Source organism: Orcinus orca, chromosome 7 (assembly GCF_937001465.1).
Source record: "Orcinus orca chromosome 7, mOrcOrc1.1, whole genome shotgun sequence".
Lineage (NCBI taxonomy): Eukaryota > Metazoa > Chordata > Mammalia > Artiodactyla > Delphinidae > Orcinus > Orcinus orca.
The window spans coordinates 60,962,385-60,986,380 of record NC_064565.1 but is presented as its reverse complement, the minus strand read 5'-3'; the positions used below and the strand labels follow the sequence as shown (position 1 = coordinate 60,986,380).

The window sequence follows — 23,996 nt, the reverse complement described above, 5'->3', positions numbered from 1 at the left end:
AGAATGAACTTCCAGAGTTGAAGAAAAAGGCTTCCAAATGTAATCAACCAAAATGGTAGCTGGTAAATATCCCCATTAAAAGGGCAAGGGGAGCAATCGGTCTTAAGAGAGGGAACATGCCCTAAGAGGAGCACGCTACTGATTAAAGTGTTTCTCAAATCCCATCTCATTTCCAGAATTCTATCAAGAAGAGGCCAATCTAAATGTAACAAGCTGCCAGTTTTGGTCTTATAAGCATATTCATGACAAATGCAAGCAGAAGAGTGTTAGTTTGCAGGGAGTGCCGAAAAAGTGATCCAAAGAGAAAGCATTTGCAACGTGTTTCCATCTCTGTCCTTGGGAAAGAGACTGGATTTGAGGTACATGTACTGGAAGGTTTGCTCTAGGGTAAACCAGGTATAATTTTACAGGTACTATCATGGTTGACGGTCACTAGAAAGATATATATATGTATCCTTTGTGGTAACTTTAAAATTTGTATTCTAGCTTTTCACTGTGTCTTATGAATTTGGTTCATGTGAGTCAAATGGGTTTTGACTCATGCTAAGTCTGATGGGTTCTGAGGTCATGTCTAAACAAGGCTAAATGAGAGAGTCCGACTGACTGCTGAAAGAGGGCTGTGAGTCTGAACCGTGGGCGCAGGGAGAGGGAGTGAAGGCTTTTGTGCCATAGACGGGACGTTCTAGTTCCTAAACCGCTGCTGAGTTGATAAAATCAAAAGTTAAAGATTAGACATGAATCCTTCATTTACCCACCATGGTTCAGTCATTCCAGAAGGTCGACTAAATCATACAGCCCCTGTCTTTATCATTTCTTAACTCCAGTGGCAGCTAGAATGGGTCTTTATTCTATATGATTACAGAGGTGAAACAGAGTTGCATATCTTATTATATGCATACTAGAATGAAATCCTACATTAGAAAGTAAATTATGTAAAGGGCATTTTATATTTCTTTCACTCCTGTATCCTTAGGGTTTGGAACACAATAATGCCTGGTGCCCAGAAGGTGCTTAATAAATGTGTGGAATGAATGAATGACAGAATGAATGAATGAAACTTGCAAATAAACCAACCTTGGTTTAAATCCTGGCACTGCCATTCACTAGATTTGTGACTTGGTCAAGGAAAACTATTTAATCTCTTCTGAGCCTCAGTTTTATCATCTGAAAAATGGCCACACACCTACCTCGCAGGTTGTGATGAGGATGAAATGAGATAATATATATATATATAAAGTGGCCTGGTACAGGGCTTCAAGTACAAATGAACACTTAGTAAATGTTAGTTGAGTCTCATCTAAATCTAGTAGTTTTCCTAAAATACACTTCAGCAAACAGAATTACAAAAGTTTTCTATGTTCATCACAGTTAAAGCAATGTCTAAGCAAATTAGTTTAGGAGTAACTCCTGGGAATATGAGGGCTAATTAGAGTTAAGTGGGGATCCAAGACAAGCTTAACTTCCAGAACCTGGAGGATTATAAAACATGCTGCCCATGGATGGAAAACAGGGAAACACAAGTTTGTTCTAACTTCACTAATCACTAATCTGAGGGGGCCATAGCCTTTAGAATTATTGCACATACCTGTATGTCTTTAGGTGGTATTTTCTATCTCTTATCATGTGAGGTGCTCGAGAGAGAATGGCATTTCGCAATATTTTTCCAGCCCTGAGGATCTTCTCTGAAGGAACCTGAATTTTAATCAGATGGGAGGAGGGGAAGAGAAAGGAGAATTTATAGATGGAAAACAAACCAGATGCATCACTAAATCACTTTCCAATCTGACTTTTACTTGAAAAATACAATCCACTTGTACATTTGCATTGTTCACTCGTGTGACATGTCACTGCTTTACACTGAGAACTGCGACACACCGATATATACTGTTTCTAGAAACTGTATCCACAGTTTCTTGATGTGATGCTCTGACATATGGACCACTTCCAGTAGTTACTTAAGAAGCTAGCTCTGCTGGCTCATCAACCCACCTACATCCCATTACCTTGGTAATGGTGTTAGCAGGACGAAGAGGAACGTGAGGTTCAATGAGAGGTGTCTGAAAAATAAAATGTTAAAGCAAAAGAAAATTAAACAAAAAGCTCACTGAAGAAAATTATGGGTCAGGGAATAACAAGAAACATCCATTTTTATAAAACTCAAAATAGGATTAAAAAAGCAAGAGAGAAAATCTGCCTAAAGAACTTGAATGCACAGGCATTCAAAGGGCAAAATTAAGACCATTCGATTTGCCAAAATTTAAACGTAAATTATTAAAAATGAAAACAACCAAACAGATAGGAATGATTAGATGTTTGCAGGCTTAATGAGAAGGGAATCAATATCTACCCACAGCATAACAAACATCAGGGCAGAGGACAAAACAAAAGATAAACATGAATACAGATTAAAATGACCTATCTCAGGGGATAGGGATAAAGGACCGATTTAGAATGGAAATGAGCGACTTCATCCTCTCTCATGTAGTTAAGATTCTCTTCCTGCAATTTGTATTGTTAGAAAGTTTTAATTTTTTTTTTTTTTTTTTTGGCGGTACGCGGGCCTCTCACTGTTGTGGCCTCTCCCGCTGCGGAGCACAGGCTCTGGACGCGCAGGCTCAGCTGCCATGGCTCAGGGGCCCAGCCGCTCCGCGGCATGTGGGATCTTCACGGACCGGGGCACGAACCCATGTCCCCTGCATCGGCAGGCGGACTCTCAACCACTGCGCCACCAGGGAAGCCCAGAGTTTTAATTTTTAAATGATGCTTCTTTGTGGTTTTACATACTCAAGTTCCTGGAACGCACCGGGGCAGCTAGTGTACCATCTCTTTCATCTGCAAAGTGGTATATGAAGTTTTCAGGATTCTGCAACTATCAGAACAGCTCTAGGATCTAGATAAAGCCCCTAGCGCTATCCACATTCTTCAGATGAAGGTGCTGAATTGGAATCCCAGGGAAATGACTTGCTACACAGCTACACAGCTGAGTCCCCTAGTCCTACTGAAACCCCTTCACTCTATTTTTCTGAAATATCTGGTAATGGCAAAGATACATTCTGTCAAAGGTGGTGATAGAACCATCAACACAACGCTGTTTATGCCACTTCCAGAAGGTAAGTAGTACATTTACCTGTTAGATTGTGGTGGGCAGAATAATGGCCCTCAAAGATGTCCATGTCCTTATCCCCAGAACCCATGAATATGTTAGATTACATGGTAAAAGGGACTCTGCAGATGTGATTTAGTTAAGGATCAAAATAAGCAGATTATTCTGATGTTTCTAGGTGGCTCCAATGTAACTGTAATTGTACGGTCCTTAAAAGACGGAAGAGGGAGGCAGAAGAGTTGGAACCAGAGAGCTAACAGTGGGAGTAGGACTCAGCCCGATTTTGCTGGCTTTGATGGTGGAGGAAGCCAAGAGCTAAGGAGTGAGGGCAGCCTCTGGAAGATGGAAAAGGCGGAACAATACATGATTTCCCCCTGGAGCCTTCAGAAGGAACGGGCCTGCTGATACCTTGATTAGAGCCCAGTGAGACCAACTTCAGACTTCTAAACTACAGCACTGTAAGGTTATTCATTTGTGTTTCTTTAAGCTTGTGGCTTACACAATTGGTTACAGCAGTCACAGAAAACTAACACAGAGATTACTATACTTTATACTAAAAACCCATACTTTTTGCAAATAGAAGCTATTGCATTGAAAATAAATTGGTAGGTTTTTCCTTTGTCTTAATATATAATCAATAGGGAAAATGAAAAGTCAATATTAATTTTAAATACTTTAGGTACCTAAATATGAATATACATGTATAAACATATGCCTTCTTCTTTTTTTTTTTTTTTTTTTGCAGTATGTGGGCCTCTCACTGCTGTGGCCTCTCCCGCCGTGGAGCACAGGCTCCGGACGCGCAGGCTCAGCGGCCATGGCTCACGGGCCCAGCTGCTCCGCAGCATGTGGGATCTTCCCAGACCGGGGCACGAACCCGTGTCCCCTGCATCGGCAGGCGGACTCTCAACCACTGCGCCACCAGGGAAGCCCTATACCTTCCTTTTTATTAACAGTAAGTTTCAGATGGGTTGCTGCTTTTAATATTATAATAGAATTAAGGAAAAAAGGGAAAAGAATCCTAAGTTTTAAGAACAGCATAGATGAGACACAGATTAATTTAGAATGAAATCGCACTGAACTGAAACATTGTCATCACCTTGCTGGCATCTAGACCTTTTCTTCCTCTCGAAATCACTAGAGCACAAATGTCAAGCAATATTATAATATTTGAGCAGCATTCTGTTTACAACTAGCATAGACCAAGGAATGTCAATCTGGTCAAATTCAATGGCAGCTTTAAACAGAGACCGACTCTGTCCTGAAGTAGCCCACGCTCTCTTATGGCAGACCTTTCATGGGAAAGGGACCATGAGCTCACAGACTCCCTGTACCACCTCCTCAAAAAAGACAGAGAATTCCGTGATGCCAAATCACCTGGAATCATGTTCAAAAGGGGGGAGGCCAGCCTGCACCAGGGCGCTGGAAATGTGTGCAGTCAAAACAGTTGATTATTTCCAGGTTGTGAGTTCCCAGTACTCATGCACCTTGTCTCTTTACATCACGCAGGTTGGTTTATAAGTCTAGGACTGTGCCTGGTTATGCATCCAAATTGTAGAAGCCTCTGGCTATTCTTGAAAATAACAGCAGAAACCCATTTCTTCTTCCTGTCTTAGAAGAAGGAAGTGTAGGTATATGTGGTCTAGAGCAGATGAATGTAGGATAAGCTTCTGAGGTAACCTTTTCTTTCCTATGGAAAAAAACACATCTGTTTCCCTTTGCAGTAGTCTTTGAGAGGCTGGCTGAGCCAGAGGTCAAGAAGATGCCCGTGCTTGAGGATAACTGATGAATGTTTACTCTTTGGTAGGCGTGATGAAACATTATTTGAAGATTTGCATCTGTTTATTTGTTTCTACAAAAATGACTATATTTAAGCAAAATGCTAACAAGTGGTCCCTAGGTAGTCAATTTGGTTGGACAGTTCCCTTTTTGCTTCCTTGGAGCCCTGAAAGGAAACTACTACCAAAGCAGGGGAAGCATCAGACTTCAACCAGTTCCTTTGATTTGCAACTTCTAAAGGAGCAAAACGTACACAGGTTGCCTTTTAGCGAGATAATCCCAGGACCAAGAGGCTGTTTAATCTGTTGAAAGGCAGCATTCTCAGAACCTTCCCTGGCTCAGAGATTTTAGGTTTGGAGGCAATATAATGAATAGATGCTTTGAGACGGGGACAGTCCCTTTATTTAAATAAAACCTCCAAGGAACACACACAGGGTGAAAGCAGGGAAAGTTTTACTTGGGGGGGAGGGGAATTAACACTTGTCTTTGAAAGGGACTCCATCCCTATTCAGTTAGGCAAGCTTCTATGATGTAAGAGCTACGTTGGTGCCTAGAAGCCATGCGCTGTGAGGCAGAGGGCTGTGACAGGTAGGCCGGGTCCCTGGGACACAAAGTCACTGCCAATGCCTGTTCAGGGGCCCCTTCCATAGGGAGTATGACTTTATTGCTTTTGTATCTGCTTATTTATTTCCTTTTTGGTTTCCCTTGGCTTTCAAGTAAAGTTTTTATCTTTGAGAATTTCACTTTAGCTGAGCTTTAGTGAAATGAGGAGAGGAATTTCATTTTATAAATTTCATTCCCTCAATAGGAGAGGGAAAGAAGCAGGATGGGGTGATTAGTGAGAGTCCAAACAAGAAAATCAGCCCTAAAAGCAAGACCAAGGACTTCCTGTGTCAGGCCTTTTACATGTGTTACCTTATTTTATTATTACTCTCATATTTTATGGAGAAAACTAAGGCCAGCAACACACAGGGACTTGAGCTCACACAGCTAATGGCTGGAAGAGCTGGGAAGTGAATCCAGGTCAGTCTTATTCCAGTGTCTACGCTGCAGGAACAGTGACCCATCGCACCTGCTCTTTTCTCCTACAGATATCATGGCTCACACTGTGGAAGAGTTAACAATCCATTTAATTAAAGTTCATTGAGAAAAATGCATCTAAGCCCTTCTCAGTTACCAGGTACCAGAGTTGATCTTATGAGTTTCCAGCAATAAATGTTCATGACATCCTACGGAGATGACACGTTAGCACCATGCATCATGCTTGGTCTGACTTAACTTTTTAAAAAGCAACTTTCTGGGGCTTCCCTGGTGGCGCAGTGGTTGGGAGTCCACCTGCTGATGCAGGGGACGCGGGTTCGTGCCCCAGTCTGGGAGGATCCCACATGCCGCGGAGCGGCTGGGCCCGTGAGCCATGGCCGCTGAGCCTGTGCATCCAGAGCCTGTGCTCCGCAACGGGAGAGGCCACAACAGTGAGAGGCCCATGTACCGCAAAAAAAAAAAAAAAAAAAAAAAAAAGCAACTTTGTGACAATAAAACCTTTGGCATTGAGGGACTGTCCTTCCAGGGCTGGGACAAATATACCAGAAAGGTAGGCAGAAGTTGAAGTCCAAGCGGGAAAATGGAAAGCACTCAGTATTTCCCATGGAGGGAATTTAATGCTGGAAACTAGCTTTACAGGTGGTGCAAGAGCTGAGAAGCCAAAGAGGTGATGAGGAGGTAACCTGGATTCTAGCCAAGCAGGAAGCCCTCAGGTGGGGGGACAGAGGAAGGAGGAGGCATTGCCAGAGCCGGAGCCAGGTGTCCTGGTGGGAGCTGGAACCCCGGAGGGCCTCCTGGTCCTAGAGGTCCAGCCGCTGCTGGAGATGCTGCCACCCTCCCACTGCTGAGGGGAGCTGGAGACCCTTCCGCATCCCATCCCTCTCCAACCATAAACCAGAGAATAAGGAAAAGAATTGCATTTTATAAATGATTAAACAGAAGAGGGAAAGAAGGAGCTTGGTGACTGATATTGGTGAGAAGATGGATCAAAGCAAGAAAACCAACCCTAAAGGCAAAACCAAGGCCCTGCGGAGGTCGGCTTCCTTGTGATGCACAGCAGAGCACAGGGAGGGCAAAATACTGCTCAGAGGACAAACAGCCCAGGACTCTCCACAGAGGGTGGTTGCTGTGACCACAGAGTGGGCACAGGGCTGCTCCATGTTCAACCCCAGCCCTCTCAGCCTCTCCTATTCCGTATCTCCCCAGCCACACTTCCTGGTGGGCTACAGGTAAGGAAGTTGGACAGTGCGTAGCATAGAGTGGGCCTTCATTAATGCCTCCTGGGCTTGGTTCCTAGGGCTGCCCTATGTCTTGATCTATAGCCAGAAAACGCATATCACAAATGAGCCCTAGAAGAAACAGACCCCCTCTCTGATTACATGTCATACCTTTCAACACATCAACCATGCACTGAGGACACAAATTCTTCCTCCCTACCTGGGCATGAAAGAATCCGAATTGGGCTGTGAAGATGTGATCCTAAAAAGCTAGGCAGAGAGGACAGATAAAGGCAGAGGTATTCAGCTTTCTCTGCTTTTCTTGGCTTTCTCCCCTGAAGACTTCCCTCAGGAGTGACCGTAATTGGTTCTTGTTTGCTTCTGGAGACGGGACGCATTCTACTGCTTTTTATTATGCTTATATTACTACTGAAAAGGAGAAACAGTAAGGGAAAATATTCCTTTTGGCACCAGAGCCAATTCAGAAATACTAATCAGGTGATGAAAAATGAGTTTAGTCTCTATTACAACACGCACAATAACTCCCCAGTAGATCATTATGAGGTATAAGGCGCTGTAATAGGCCTCGTGGAAAACCATATTCAGGCCCTTTTGAAAGGGGGTAATTCTTTTTACTGAAGTATTTGCTCATAGAAGCCTTTTGCAAGGCACAGCATTTTAAGCCAAGAGACAAGAATAACAAGGTAGATTGGGACACAAAACTCATGGCAGAACTCTGGCAACCCAGCGTAATAAAACGTCATCTAAGCCCACATCCAATTCAAGTATATAATGAAGGTGTATTATGTGCAGAGCAATGTGCTAGGCTAAAGTACAGACTCTGATAAAGAACCTGTTCTGAATGAGCTCTTGATCTTTTGGGGAAAGTAGAACTTCCATGGATTAAACAATTAGTGAGAATCTGAGTCAATGAATAAGTGCAACAATATTCTGGATTTCAAATCCCCCTTTTCTCAGTTCAGGTGAGAAAATCTTTAGGAAGTGGGAAGAATATTTAATGTTTTTAGTGAAAACGATACACTTACATTCCCTTGTTTTGGCATTTTGGAATAATACAACTAAGGTCTTAGAAGTGTGTGTCTCATTCTTGTAATAATTATCATCAATATCATCATTCTTTGGTTGACCAAATGAAATTAAAAGACAGACCTAAATCAGACTCATACAGATTTCACCACTCTGAAATAACTATGTAAGTTTTCCCGTTTGTTAACTCATGAGAAAATTCATCTATAGACCTCTTTGGCTTCCATCGGTAGGCTTTTTAAAGTTTTTCCTAGTTTAAAATTGACGTGTAGATTTCCAGTTTCAGCTTCAACCTGTAAAAGTGGTCATTCCTGCTGTTACGAGAAAAAGCTGAACAGAGTGAAAAGAATGACTTCTCTCAGGTTCGTCAAAGAACTGAGTAAGTATGTCCAGAAAACTGCCACCCCGACATCTGGCGAAACGGGGGAATCCAGTCACAGCTGACATTTGCCTAACCTGGACTGGAAGCCACAAACGGGTAGGAACGCTTAAACGGTGCTTAATTAATTAAAACCAGGAGGCCGTGAGACTGAGGTGGCTCTAATGCCCGGTGGTCTGTGTAAGCAAACCCAAAGCTAAGCCTGCAACTGCCTCAAGGTTCCGACACTGAAACCCAAGGACAACCAGTCACAGCCGGCTAGGCTTTACGCTACTGCCAGTCAACAGTTTCCTAATTTTGCCTTCACCTTTTCTCTATAAAATTACCTCCCTGAGCTCCCATGGGTGGAGTGCTCCTAAGCACTTCCGGTGTCGTGCTGCCAGGTTCGAATCGACTTTTGCTCAAACAAACTCTTAATATTTTTAATAGGACTCAACAATGGTCATTTCGATGATGTGCTGGAGGCTGAATGTGGAGTAACCCGGGAGTGAGAAACTCCTGGGGGAGATAGTCTTAGGTGGGCACCCACACTTTTGTGGGCTTTACCCCTTGGAATTCCTCCAAATTCTCATGGTGAAGAGCCACAAATGATCTCCTTGTGGCTTTGGCAGGGGGAGGGGAAGAATGAGCATTATGATATAGACCCAGAGCATTCTCCGTAGCAAAGGCCTACTCTCCAGGGAAAAGACTTTACGAGAGTCTTATCCCACCTGGGGGAAGTGCATTTCTCTGACTCTAGTCTCCTCCGGCCTTCCTGCCTCACCTAAAGAAGGAAAAAGCAGCTAAGAAACAGCAGTGGAAGTCCCATGGCAGGGACACGGGCCCACTAAATGACTGAGATTTAATCACAAGACTATATTCACTTCCCTTCTGCCCTATGCCCCCCACAAATGCCAATATAAACATAGTGGATTACAGCTGAATGAGCTGTAGATTCAGACTCTATCAAAGGAGGAGTTCTTAGGGAAGCCCAAACACAGCAGAGGAGACGAAAGCAAGGACATTGGAGGAATTTGAAACCTCTGGAATCTATAGCTACAGCAAATATTAAACACAGCCCAACTCCTAGCCAGATTAACATAAAACCTCACACTAAAGGCTTATTTATCTCAGTTCCTATTACCCAATACATCATGTCTGCTTCTCAACCAAAAATCACAAGGCATTCTAGAAGGCAAGGAGAACAGAGTCTGAAGAGACAAAGTAAGCATCAGAGCCAGACTTAGACATAACAAATTTTGGAATTATCAAACAAGAAATTCAAATTAACTGTGATTAACACATTAACTATAGAGTAGCATTCCGTTAATAATACTAAGAAAAATGTAGACAATATGCAAAAATATATTGTGTAACAAAAGCAGAGAAACTAAGAAAGAAATGTCTTCCTTTCTTCTCCTTCCTCCATAGACCAGCAAGAGAGAAGGAAGAGCAGAGAGGGAATGGGAATGGGAGAAGGCACAACACAGCCCTCTAACAAGTGCTGGAACCACCAGCCTCAGTCTCTTCAGAGATTCAACTCCACCAAAAGCTAGACGTTTAAAAAATGGATCTAGCCAGTTATTTTGTGGATATTAACAAACTTATTCTAAAGTTTATATAGAGAGGCAGAAGACCCAGAAGAACCAACACAATTTTGAAGGAGAAGAATAAAGCTGGAGAGCTGATGCTACTCCACTTTATGACTTACTATCAATATAAAGCTTCTGTAACCAAGACAGTGTAGTATTGACAGAAGAAGAGACAAATAGATCAACAGAACAGAACAGAGAGCCCAGAAATACACCCACATAAATATAGTCAACTGATCTTTGACAAAGGAGCAAAGAAAAACAATGGAGCAAAGACAGTCTTTTCAACAATGGTACTGGGACAACTGATGTCCACATGCAAAAAAATGAATCTAGACACAGACATTATACTCTTCACAAAAATTCACTCAAAATGGATCACAGGCTTAAACATAAAATGCAAAGCTATAAAACTCCTAGAAGATAAGATAGGAGAATACCTACATGACCTTGGGTATGGCAATGACCTTTTTTTTTTTTTTGAGGTTGGGTCAGCCAATCTAGAGTGTTTGATCTACTGATTATTTTCTATATACCAGACAGATCATCCAAGGATCCTACAATGTAGGAAAGTGAGACTCAGAGTAAGTGAACGTCCAAAGCCTCAGTGCTGTGAAGAGGGGAGATAGGATTGAAGCCCAAGACTGCCTGGTCTCAGAGCTCATATCTTCCCACCGTGCCCTGGGGACTCTAGGTTACCACTTTATTATGCAAGGACATAACTCAGGAACAGCCAGATGGAAGAGATGCATAGGGCAAGCTATGTGGGAAGTGGTGAAGAGCTTCTATACCCTCTCCAGGTGTACCACTGTCCTGGAATCTCTGTGTGTTCACTAACTTGGAAGCTTGGTGATGACTTTTTAAGATACAACACCAAAGGCACACAATCCATGAAATAAATAACTGATAAACGGAACTTTCATTAAAAAAAAAATCTTCTGCACTGTGAAAGACAATGTCAAGAGAGTGAGAAAACAAGCCACGGACTGGGAGAAACAATTTGCAAAAGGCACAGCTAATAAAAGACTGTCATCCAAATTATATGAAGAACTCTCAAAACTGAACAAGAAAACAAAAACCCTGTTTAAAAAAGTGGGCCACAGACCTTAACACACACCTCACGAAAGAGGATACAGAGAGGGCAAATAAGCATATGAAAAGATGTTCCATACCCCCCACATCATATGTTACCCAGGGAAATGTAAATGAAAACAACGAGACACCACTACCCACAGATATGAATGGCCAAAATCCCTAATACTGACAACCCCAAATGCTGACAGGTACCTGGAGCAACAGGAACTCTCATTCACTGCTGGTGGGAAATCAAAATGGTGCAGCCTCTTAGGAAGACAGTTTGGCAGTTCCTTACAAAACTAGACATGCTCTTATCACATCTGATTTAGCTATCGTACTCTTTGGTATTCACCCAAATCAGCTGAAAGCTTATGTGTACACAAGACCCTGCACACGGATATTTATAGCATAACTGTCAAAACTTGGAAGCAACCGAGATGTCCTTCAATAGGTGAATGGATCAATAAACTGTGGTACGTCTTTATTCAGCACAAAAGGAAGTGGGTTATCAAGCCATGAAAAGACATGGAGGAACTTTAAATGCATGTTACTAAGTGAAAGAGGTCAATCTGCAAAGGCTACATACTGTATGATTCCAACTATATGACATTTTTGAAAAGGCAAAACTGTGGAAACAATAAAAAGATCAGTAGTCGGCAGGGGTTGGGGGGCAGGGATGAACAGGCAGAGCACAGAGGATTTTTAGAGCAGTGAAAATACTCTGTATGATACCATAATGATGAATATATGTCATTATACATTCATCCAAACCCATGGAATGTATAACACCAAGAGTGAACCATAATGTGAGCTATGGACTTTGGGTGATTATGACGTGTCAATGTAGGTTCATCAGTTGTAACAAATGTATCCTCTGGTGGGAAATGTTGAAAACGGGGGAGGATATGCATGTGTATGGGCAGAGTGTATATGGAAATCTCTGTGCCTTCCCCTCAATTTTGCTGTGAACCTTGAACTGCTCTAAAAAATAAAGTCTTCCTTAAAAAATGGACATGACTATCCTTAGTAACTGAAATAATATTTTTTAGGGCCCAAAGTGACAAAAAATTTATGGACTAAGACTGAGTGTTGTTACGGTTGCTAAGTACCAGTGGGAAAGAAAGTATTCAACTCAACACAGTTAAGAGTGGTTACCAGGGAGAGATTATTTCATGTGTATATTTCACTGAGTTGAGACTCCTTAATCCACCCAAATAAATATATATGTTCATTTTTTTTTTTTTTTTTTTTATGTTCATGTTTTTTTAAATTGTGGGAACCAAAGTCCATAGTTTAGTCTCGGGGGAGTCTGACTATCTAGCCAGGCTTATAGAGCAGAACAAACTTACGTGTACTAAAGGCTGCTTGGTGAGTCCATAAAACTGGAACAAAGAAGTCCCTACAAGAAAAGTGCTGCCCAGATGCTTCTGCTGACTGGTCTGGGAGTACTGTTCTCTAGCAGGTACTAGCAAATGGTTCAAGTCCTCCCAGCATCTCCTGACACAATGCTGCAAGATGGCATGTTTTTAGAATGGTTCAAGCCCTCATCAATAGAGATTGTTTCTGACTTCTTCTAGTGGTGGGAGAGAGCCTCAGTTCGATACTACTCTTTCTTGTAATATACAGGATATTCTGAGTGTTCACTTTCTAAGGGGTGTGTCTACATGTCTATTAGATATGCCTAAGCCAGGTATTTGCTGGCAAAAAGCAAAACGCTAACTTTCTGGAGAGGCACCCATTCTTAACAGCTGGAATATTCTCTTTGAGGTCTTACACAGAGTGGTTCACGGTTTCCTTATGGACTGGCCTGATCAGGTCCAGATTTTCTTTTAATGGTAATACCAACATATTATTATTAAATTTTCATTTCAGTAATAGGAGCTAAGAGATGCAAAACAAGTAAACCATAATATTCCACAAAGATCACTGTCCACTGTGGCATATCTACCCCCATGACTATAATTTTCATGGAAATATCAACTCTGTGATAAATTATTAAAGCTCCTTTCCCTCCTCTGTTTACAAATCTAAGCCTTCGTCTCATCACTCGCCTTTTCTTCCACTACAAGAAATTCTGTGAACAAAGTGCAGAATTATACAAACAGCTCATACAACACAACAACAACAACAAAAACCAAACAACCCAATCGAAAAATGTGAAGAAGACCTTAATAGACATTTCTCCAAAGAAGGCATTCAGATGGCCAGTGGGCGCATGAAAAGATGCTCAACATCCCTAATAATTAGAGAAATAATAATTCTCAAATTATTAATTCACAAATCAAAACTACAATGAGATACTACCTCACACAGGTCCGAACTGTCATCCTCAAAAAGTTTACAAATAACAAATGCTGAAGAGGGTGTGGAGAAAAGGGAGCCCACCTACACTGTTGGTGGGAATGTAAGTTGGTGCAGCCACTATGGAAAACAGTATGAAGGTTCCTCAGAAAACTAAAAATAGAATTACCATATGATCCAGCAATCCCACTCCTGGGCATATACCTGACAAAACTGTAATTCAAAAAGATACACATGCACCCCTATGTTCACAGAAGCACTATTCACAATAGCCAAAACATGGAAACAACCTAAATGCCCATCGGCAGATGAATGGATAAAGAAGATGTGGGGTGTGTGTGTGTGTGTGTGTGTGTGTGTGTGTGTGTGTGTGTGTGTGTGTGTGTGTGTGTGTGTGTGTGTGTGTATATATGTACATATATACATATATACATACATACACACATATACAATGGAATACTACTCAGCCATAAAAAGAACAAAATAATGTCATTTGCAGCAACATGCATTCAACTAGAGATTATCATACTAAGTCAGAAAGAGAAAGACAAATACCTTATAATTTATATTGGGAATCTAAAATATGGCACAAATGAACCTATCTACAAAACAGAAACAGATTCACAGACATAGAGCACAGACTTGTGGTTGCCAAGGGGGAAGGGGAGAGGGATGGACTGGGAATTTGGGGTTGGTTGACGCAAATTACTTCATTTAGAACGGATAAACAAGGTCCTACTGTATAGCACAGGGAAGTATATCCAATCTCCTGGGATAAACCATAATGGAAAAGAATATTAAAAAAAGAATGTGTATGTGTATAAAACAGAGTCACTTTGCTGTACAGCAGAGATTGGCACAGCATTGTAAATCAACTCTACTTCAATAATAAAAAAAAAAAAAGGCCAGAATTAAGCACTGCCTCTCTTCCTTTTCCAAATTTGGGAATAGTGTGTTGAGCACTTTTGGGAAACAAAGTGAATATAAGATTCAGAGGCATGGTTCAATTCTTGAAACTTTTGTGAATTGGTGCTTATTAACATACGAGCTAACAAAAGACCACCACATTTCCTTTTATAATCTCAAATTTAAATCTGGGCATGGTGGATTCTAGAAGTTAACATTTATTTATAACGTAATTCTTTAAAATAGAATGAATATAGAAAAGCTATGGTTGAAGCTCTACTTCCCTGGAAGCCAGGGAATAGGGCTCCTGCTGGGTTGATTCCAAAGGTAGATAAATGGTTTACATAACGTGTTTCAGGAAAAGCTCTTGTACGGAAGATGCTAAATTAATCGGCATATACAAGCCAGTATAAATACATATTCTTGTATATTGGCATTACAAGCTAATATAAATACATATTCTGTCCCCTACTCCTCTCCCACACAAATGGTATGTACACTGGCCTGACCTTGCTTTTCTCACTTAATGTCTCTTAGAGATCTTTTCATATCAGAACCTAAAAAGCTACTTCATCCTTTTTTTTTTTTTTTTTTTTTTTTTACTACTTCATCCTTTTTGTTGTTCCTACATGCACTTTTGGGTAGCTGCATGGTACGCTATTATGTGGATATGCTATACTTTGCTTAACAATCATTTATTGATAGATATGTAGTATTGTTAACCTGAGGCTACTGTATGCATACTGAAGGATAAAGCAAATGAGAAATTATGGGATATCCTATTTCTATCATCTCTGTGTCCTTGGAAACCCAGGATTCTCACTGTGGAAGAAGAAAGACATATATGTAAAGCTTTGAAATAATGACCAAACCAGTAGCAATGAACATCTTGAGTTTTGAAATCAAGTCTTCTTGGGAGAAATGGCTGATTCCAGGGACAAGAAATGTAGAAGATGACCCTGGAATATCTTGTTATGAAAGCCAGGAAGGAAGCTATCAAAAACTACAAGGGTCACATCAAAAAGGACTCAGAGCTACCTTGGGTGCATAGAATCATAGATATTTTAGGACTAAAAGGGGCCAGAGAAATAATCTCATCATTAACCCACCTATTAAGCACTGCCTATCTGCCCAACACTGCACTAATTTTGCAGAGGAAAGAAAAGACACGGTGATATTATCTACGATTTCTATAACTGTGCAGTCCAATAGGTTAGCCAGTAGCCACATGTAGCCATTTACATTTAAATTAATTAAAGTGTAAAAAATTTTGCTTCTCAGTCTCATTAGCTGTGCTTCAAGTGCTCAACAGCCATATGTGCCTTGTCCCAGCCATGGTCATCTCCTGTCGAGGATCATGATAGTGTCCTGAGAAGTCTACAGGCTTCCATCCCTACCATTCTCAACTCCATATCCAACATGACCCTACATCTGATGTGGGTCCGACGTTACTCTGCCTAAACCCCTCCAACAGCTTCTCCTCCCACTCAGAGTGAAAGCCAAACTCCATACAATATACAGTCTATCTATCTGGCTCCTTGTCACCTCTCTGATCTTACGCCACTCTCTCTTCCCCTGCTCAGTCGGCTCCCCACTCTTCTCCTGCACGCTCTTGCCAGCGCCCCCATGGCTCACACTCTCACCTCCTCCAGGTCTGTACTCCAACACACCTTCTTAGGGAGGCCTGCTCTGCCCATCCGAGAGTATACTGTATCCCTGACCCAAACCTGGCATTCTTTATCCCTCTTCCTCTAGCGCTTATCATACTTGACATTTTATATATTTGTTTCTTACCTGTTTTCTCCACTGAAATGTTAGCTCTCTGAAGGCAAGAGCTCGGTTTTGCTCTCTTTTCTACCCCTCAGCTCTTGACATGCAGCAGCTACTCAAGTATTTATTGAATGAATGGAGGAATTTCTTCATGGGTTCATTCGTTATAGCAGACTTCATCAGTGGGTGAGTGAAGGGAAAACTCTTTGTGAAGAGTTGGTGAGGGGTAACTTATACGAAGGGATGTTGAAAAGGAGATGACTGGTGGTTTCCACTGCCATGAAGAAATGGGTTCAATGGCTTGCAACCGAGAGGACCATTAAGTATTAATAATGCCTCTCTTCCCGCCTTTTTAAAAAAATGTGTTTGATAAACTGAGGAATGAGTACTTCTCAAATTTTAATAACTGTATGAATGACATGAGGATTTCATTAAAATGCAGATTTTTATTCCATTGGTCTGGGGTGTGACTTGAGATTCTCCATTCCTGCCTAGTAATGTTGATGCTGCTGGTCTGTGAACCACACTTTGAGCATCAAGGAATTAGATGACTACCAGTAGCACCCTTTGGGTCCATAACTTCATAAAGTGTGAGTGTTTCCTAAAAATTGAGTCCAGTTGATACAATCATAAGGTCATCACCCTAACAAGATTTATATTACACAAATAAACCCATACGTTTTCTGGTTAAAGGAATCATTTCCCAGCTACTTACATTTTTATTTTCTGAATACTCAATCAAGTACCTCCCAGGAAAATTAAATGTTTATGATTTATTAAAGAAAATGAATTTGGCCTCTAGGAGTATTTGAATAAGATACTTAATATTCACAAATAACATACTTCAAAATTTCTGAATTATAAATAACTCATCTCAACCAAATTCATTATATAAATATGTAATAAGGTTCCCACGCATAGGTATAACACAACATAATCCTTACGTTATCCTCTTCAGGGAATAAGGTGAAAAATAATCACATTCAATATTTATGAAATTAGTATTTGAAGGTGAAGGAGGGTTTACAATGAGAATCTAAATACCCGTAGCATAAAGTATTTTCAGAATTTGCTGGGTATCTCGATCTGCATCCTTATTCTAGCTAGTGGAGGCAGAATAGGAATTTCTTCACAGATAATAAAAAGCTCTCTGGAAGAGCCATAGAGACAGGGCGAGGGATGACTCAGCCATGGACAAGGCTCAAACCACACTGCAGGTTCCCTTGGCCAAGCCTCACGGCCTCTGCCGCGGCGCATCACTGATGATCACAAAGTACATGCGACGGATCCCAGAAACTCTGCCACTGCTCACCCCAAAACCCAGCCTCTCCCCTGCTACCCTCACCAAAAGAAATGGACTCTGCAAAGAGTGGCAGTTTGGGTCACATCCTTGAGCTTTAATTGTGGGATTGGACTTCGAAAAACCCCAAAGTTCGCATTCCTGCCCTACCAAGAAAAACCTGGGAGAAATGGCTCCCAACCTGGGTTGTTAAAATCTAAGTGTAGAGAACAGATTTATAAATATAGACATGCACGTTTATATCATATAATCAAGATTACAGCTATCTTACATATCCTGAAAGAAAGGCAAAGTTCCCAGCTCTCAAAATTTGGAAGTATTTTCAAAAATAACTCTTACAAAGGCATTTGGTAGAGATGAATCCTCAAAATTGTGTAACATAATAACACACAATAACACAGTAACCTATAATATAATGAACTATCATGTTACATAATTCTAGTTTGAATAAAAACGTGTAAATATCAACTTATTCCACGGACATTTGAGAATGTCCTCTGCACTGCGCTAAGCTGATTCCTTAGAATTCAGACTGGATTATTCTGGCAAATGATGTTAAGTATGGGTGACAGTGCTAGGCTTGGGCTACAAAATGTTTAAAAATGAGACTGGCCCAATCACCCTCTGATACAATCTGAGAAGTTACAGAAATTACTTAAATCAGTCCACTACAGGTGATTTTTCTCATCCTTGGTGCTTTGAAGATTCACAATCAATGCCTTAGATGAAACAATTTAAAGAACCATTTAGGGAGATTAGTGATCATGTAAGGGTATTCCTGAATTTCTTGATTTTGAGAGATCTATGGACCGTGTTCCCTACAGACATCAATTGTGTCCTGAGTTGACCTTCGGGCCCCTCTGCATCTCCTGAATTTCCATTACTGCAAATATTTCACTGTGCCACAGTTATTTACATATCTGTTTCTCTGAGCACAAGACAAGCTCCTTAAAATCAAAAATTGTGTTCTTGTTATCTCAGAATCCCCACAGTGCTTTGTTCGTAGAGATTTTTGCATTAAATATTTATTTAATATGTGGAGAAATCTCTGAGGAGTTTTTACTTGGCCATCGTATGAAAAGAATGGAAAGAATCTTCCTCTTTTCATTTCTGAAATTTCAGTTTTGGTCGTCATGGTTAGATACAGAAAGGCTAAGTTTATCGGATGTTGTCAGACAATTTGTGGACTATTTTGCTTCTGTTTCTGCCTTCCTAGGAATAACATTTCTTTTCAGTTCATATCTGTAATATGTATTTTAAGAGTGGAAGGGAGAAACATTAAAGTTGACACCTTTGTAGTTCCTTTAGATCAAGGAAGTTCTTGAAAGCAGATTGCCCTACAGACATGAAACCATCCTTCTCTGTCATCTTGACTTCCTCTTATTTTTCTCTTGATAGACACAAGATCAGTTTTGAGTTTTCCCTGTTTTGTTAAGTACTTCTGAATGTTTTTTAGGCACTTTTAGAAAATTTCATACAAGTGATGGAACCTTCAAATGCACACACATACATCCAAAACTCTGCATATAATTTCAGGGGTTAACAGACTTCCAGAAGTCCACACACGGATCCTAAATGTATGAATGTGTTCCTAACACCCCCAAAATCCATTGCTAGACAAAGGCCCAAAAGAAATGTGTGCATACATTCACCAAGAGTCATACAATAAATGTTCAGAGCATAGCCATTCACAATAGCTCACCAACCACAGAACAGACAATATTCTGTGGTATATTCCCATAATGCAACGAGAAAAAACAATTTACAACTGCACACAATGATGTGGATAAAACTCACAAACATAATATTAAATGAAGGAAGCTAGATACAGAAGGTATTACCAGGTGATTTCATCTATCTAAAGTATAAAAACAGATTCTCTTTAGTTAAAGGAGTGGCTAGAAGCAAACACGAGCTTCCTTCTGGGATGGTGGTGAGGTTCTGTTTCTTGACTTGAGGGGCGTTTACCTGGGTGTGTTTCTGAAAATGTATTGAACTAAATGACGTGCATTTTTAAACATGTATATGCTAACCTTCAATAAAAGGTTAGAAGAAAACACCTGTTTCAGAGTAAGAAATTAAAGGAAAAAAGAGAATGCATGTATGTTTGTATGCATGGAAAGCACCTGGCCAAAACGTTACCACCATCAACCTCCACAGAGGGTGGCCTTCAGGAGTAGGACACTTGGCTAGAGAGTGAGCCTCAACCACCTAGCATCTTTAGACATATTCATTCATTTAGTGATTCTGGAAAAGTTTGGGATACTGATTGCAAATGTCAAGTATCTACTAATTAAGACACCATTAACGCCCTCAAAGGTAGGCAAATACATGAAAAATCAAAACAAAAAGTATTATAGTAAGTCAGACTATAATTAATGTTTTACAGCTATTTGTTTTAAATACTAGCTATACCTGGCGAAGCACACCTTCTAGAAGATCACTGTAAGTATTAATAAAATATCAGTGTGCTTTATTTATTCATATATTCCATTGTAAACACAATATGATCTCCTTCTTCTCAGATATAACACTTAAGAAGCCCAAAAAGCTGACGGTTAAGAGAATGACAAGTGGTTATCTATAACCAAATATAGGGTTCTGAAGGTATAAGTTGATTCTGTCAAAAGTCTCAGAAATTTTCACAAACACAAATTCTTTTAGGTAATGCATAAAATTCAAAATAACAGACACACATTTAATGTTACATGTTGTGGAAACTCTACAATGGATTTTTTTCTGGTTAGTTTTTTTAATTGAAGTATAGTTGATGTACAATATTATATAAGTTACAGCTGTACAATATAGTGATTCACAATTTTTAAAGGTTATACTTCATTTATAGTTAAAAATATTCCCTGTGTTGTACAATATATCCTTGAAGCTTATTTTTTTTAAACATCTTTATTGGAGTATAATTGGTTACAATGGTGTGTTAGTTTCTGCTTTATAAGAAAGTGAATCACTTATACATATACATATGTTCCCATATCTCTTCCCTCTTGCATTTCCCTCCCTCCCACCCTCCCTATCCCACCCCTCCAGGTGGTCACAAAGCACCGAGCTGATCTCCCTGTGCTATGCAGCTGCTTCCCACTAGCTGTAGGTTTTATATTTGGTAGTGTATATATGTCCATGCCACTCTTAACTCCATCCCAGCCTACCTCTCCCCTTCCCCATGTCCTCAAGTCCATTCTCTAGTAGGTCTGTGTCTTTATTCCCGTCCTGAACATAGGGGTGCATGTATCTTTTCAAATTAGTGTTTTTGGTTTTTTGGATATATAGCCAGGAGTGGAATTGCCGGCTCATATGGTAATTCTTTTAGTTTTTTGAGAAACCTCCATAGTGTTTTCCACAGTTGTTGCACCAATTTACATTTCCGCCAAGAGTGTTCCCTTTTCTCCACATCCTTGCCAACATTTGTCATTTGTGTTCTTTCTGATAGCTTTTGACAGGTGTGAGGTGATACCTCATTGTGGTTTTGATGTGCATTTTCCTGATGATCAGTGATGCTGAGCATCTCTTCATGTGGCTGTTGGCCATCTGCATGTCTTCTTTGGAAAAATGCCTATTCAGGTCTTCTGCTCATTTTTCAGTCGGGTTGTTTGTTTCTGAGTTGTAAGAGCTGCTTATATATATTGGATATTAACCTCTTATCGGTCATATCATTTGTAAATATTTTCTCCCATTCGGTAGGTTGTCTTTTCATTTTGTCAGTGATTTCCTTTGCTGTGCAAAGCTTTTAAGTTTAACTAGGTCCCATTTGTACAAAGGACTTTTTAAAGTTAAGGTAACAAACAGTCAAGAAATGCATATACTTTTTCAGGTCCTCATTACCCATTTGTCAGTGTCAGCGCTGATAAATGAGCAGGTAGGTTTCACGAAGTCAGACAGATGCCTGGTGCATCCATCGTCAATGGGCACAAATGGATGAAAATCATATTTAGCTGAACCCCATATACACAGGTATTTTATAGAGACAGAGGGCAAAAGTTGCTCAAGGTGACTCAAGGAAGCCTCTCCAGAGGAGGTGGGATTTGAATAAAGTCTTTAGGAGGGTTTGATGGGTAAAGAGCAAGCAGAATGGCACTCTAGGCTGGAGCCAAAACCACAGACAAAGGAGTTCAAGGTATTCTGAGTGCCCTAGGATTTTGGCAAAAAGTTCCCCTCACTCACTCATATTTGGAGTTATTTTCTTAGAACCAATTCCCAGAGGTAGAATACCTAGATCATGGTTCTTGCCACAGGTTGACAAATTATTAAGCTTGTACTGAAGGTAACTTTTTCTTTTAATTTTTTAATTTAATTTTATTTATTTTTTTATACAGCAGGTTCTTATTAGTCATCAATTTTATACACATCAGTGTATACATGTCAATCCCAATCGTCCAATTCATCACACCACCCCCACCACCCCGCCACTTTCCCCCTTTGGTGTCCATACGTTTGTCCTCTACATCTGTGTCTCAATTTCTGCCCTGCAAACTGGTTCATCTGAACCATTTTTCTAGGTTCCACATATATGCGTTAATATACAATATTTGTTTTTCTCTTTCTGACTTACTTCACTCTGTAAGACAGTCTCTAGATCCATCCATGTCTCAGCAAATGACCCAATTTCGTTCCTTTTTATGGCTGAATAATATTCCATTGTATACATGTACCACATCTTCTTTAACCATTCGTCTGTCGATGGGCATTTCGGTTGCTTCCATGACCTGGCTATTGTAAAAATGTTGCAATGAACATTGGGGTGCATGTGTCTTTTTGAATTATGGTTTTCTCTGGGTATATGCCCAGGAGTGGGATTGCTGGATTCTATGGTAATTTTATTTTTAGTTTTTTTTTTCCCCCGGTACGCGGGCCTCTCACTGTTGTGGCCTCTCCCGTTGCGGAGCACAGGCTCCGGACGCGCAGGCTCAGCGGCCATGGCTCACGGGCCCAGCCGCTCCACATCATGTGGGATCCTCCCGGACTGGGGCATGAACTCACGTCCCCTGCATCGGCAGGCAGACTCTCAACCACTGCGCCACCAGGGAAGCCCTTATTTTTAGTTTTTTAAGGAACCTCCATACTGTTCTCCACAGTGGCTGTATCAACTTACATTCCCACCAACAGTGCAAGAGGGTTCCCTTTTCTCCACACCCTCTCCAGCATTTGTTGTTTGTGGATTTTCTGATGATGCCCATTCTAACTGGTGTGAGGTGGTACCTCATTGTAGTTTTGATTTGCATTTCTCTAATAATTAGTGATGTTGAGCAGCTTTTCATGTGCTTCTTGGCCATCTGTATGTCTTCTTTGGAGCAATGTCTACTTAGGTCTTCTGCCCATTTTTGGATTGGGTTTTTTTTTTTTAATATTGAGCTGCATGAGCTGTTTATATATTTTGGAGATTAATCCTTTGTCCATTGATTTGTTTGCAAACATTTTCTCCCATTCTGAGGGTTGTCTTTTCATCGTTTATGGTTTCCTTTGCTGTGCAAAAGCTTTTAAGTTTCATTAGGTCCCATTTGTTTATTTTTGTTTTTATTTCCATTACTCTAAGAGGTGGATCAAAAAAGATCTTGCTGTGATTTATGTCAGAGAGTGTTCTTCCTATGTTTTCCTCTAAGAGTTTTATACTGTCCGGTCTTACAATTAGGTCTCTAATCCATTTTGAGTTTATTTTTTTGTATGGTGTTAGGGAGTGTTCTAATTTCATTCTTTTACATGTAGCTGTCCAGTTTTCCCAGCATCACTTATTGAAGAGACTGTCTTTTCTCCATTGTATATCCTTACCTCCTTTGTCATAGATTAGTTGACCATAGGTGCGTGGGTTTACCTCCGGGCTTTCTATCTTGTTCCATTGATCTATGTTTCTGTTTTTGTGCCAGTACCATATTGTCATGATTACTGTAGCTTTGTAGTATAGTCTGAAGACATGGAGTCCGATTTCTCCAGCTCCATTTTTTTCCCTCAAGACTGCTTTGGCTATTCGGGGTCTTTTGTGTCTCCACACAAATTTTAAGATTTTTTGTTCGAGTTCCGTAAAAAATGCCACTGGTAATTTGATAGGGATTGCACTGAATCTGTAGATTGCTTTGGGTAGTATAGTCATTTTCACAATATTGATTCTTCCAATCCAAGAACATGGTATATCTCTCCATCTGTTGGTATCATCTTTAATTTCTTTCATTAGCATCTTATAGTTTTCTGCATACAGGTCTTTTGTCTCCCTAGGTAGGTTTATTCCTAGGTATTTTATTCTTCTTTGTTGTAATGGTAAATGGGAGTGTTTCCGTAATTTCTCTTTCAGATTTTTCATCATTAGTGTATAGGAATGCAAGAGATTTCTGTGCATTAATTTTGTATCCTACAACTTTACCGAATTCATTGATTAGTTCTAGTAGTTTTCTGGTGGCATCTTTAGGATTCTCTATGTATAGTATCATGTCATCTGCAAACAGTGACAGTTTTACTTCTTCTTTTCCAATTTGTATTCCTTTTTTCTTCTCTGATTGCCATG

General features: G+C 40.4%; 1 protein-coding gene across 5 annotated transcripts in view; it reads right to left on the bottom strand.

Annotated features, from left to right (window-relative positions):
- RAPGEF4 (Rap guanine nucleotide exchange factor 4) overlaps positions 1-23,996 on the bottom strand; it is a 320,536-nt gene that overhangs the window by 85,182 nt on the left and 211,358 nt on the right. For 3 of the 5 annotated variants that reach the window (XM_004267312.4, XM_049712252.1, XM_004267314.4), the window contains 2 exons: positions 2,004-2,057; positions 1,586-1,692 (listed from right to left, as the gene is read on the bottom strand). In XM_004267312.4, coding sequence (XP_004267360.1) covers positions 1,586-1,692; positions 2,004-2,057 — 161 coding nt within the window. The remainder of the gene's footprint in view (positions 1-1,585; positions 1,693-2,003; positions 2,058-23,996) is intronic. The other 2 variants (XM_004267313.4, XM_049712253.1) reach the window with 1 other exon arrangement.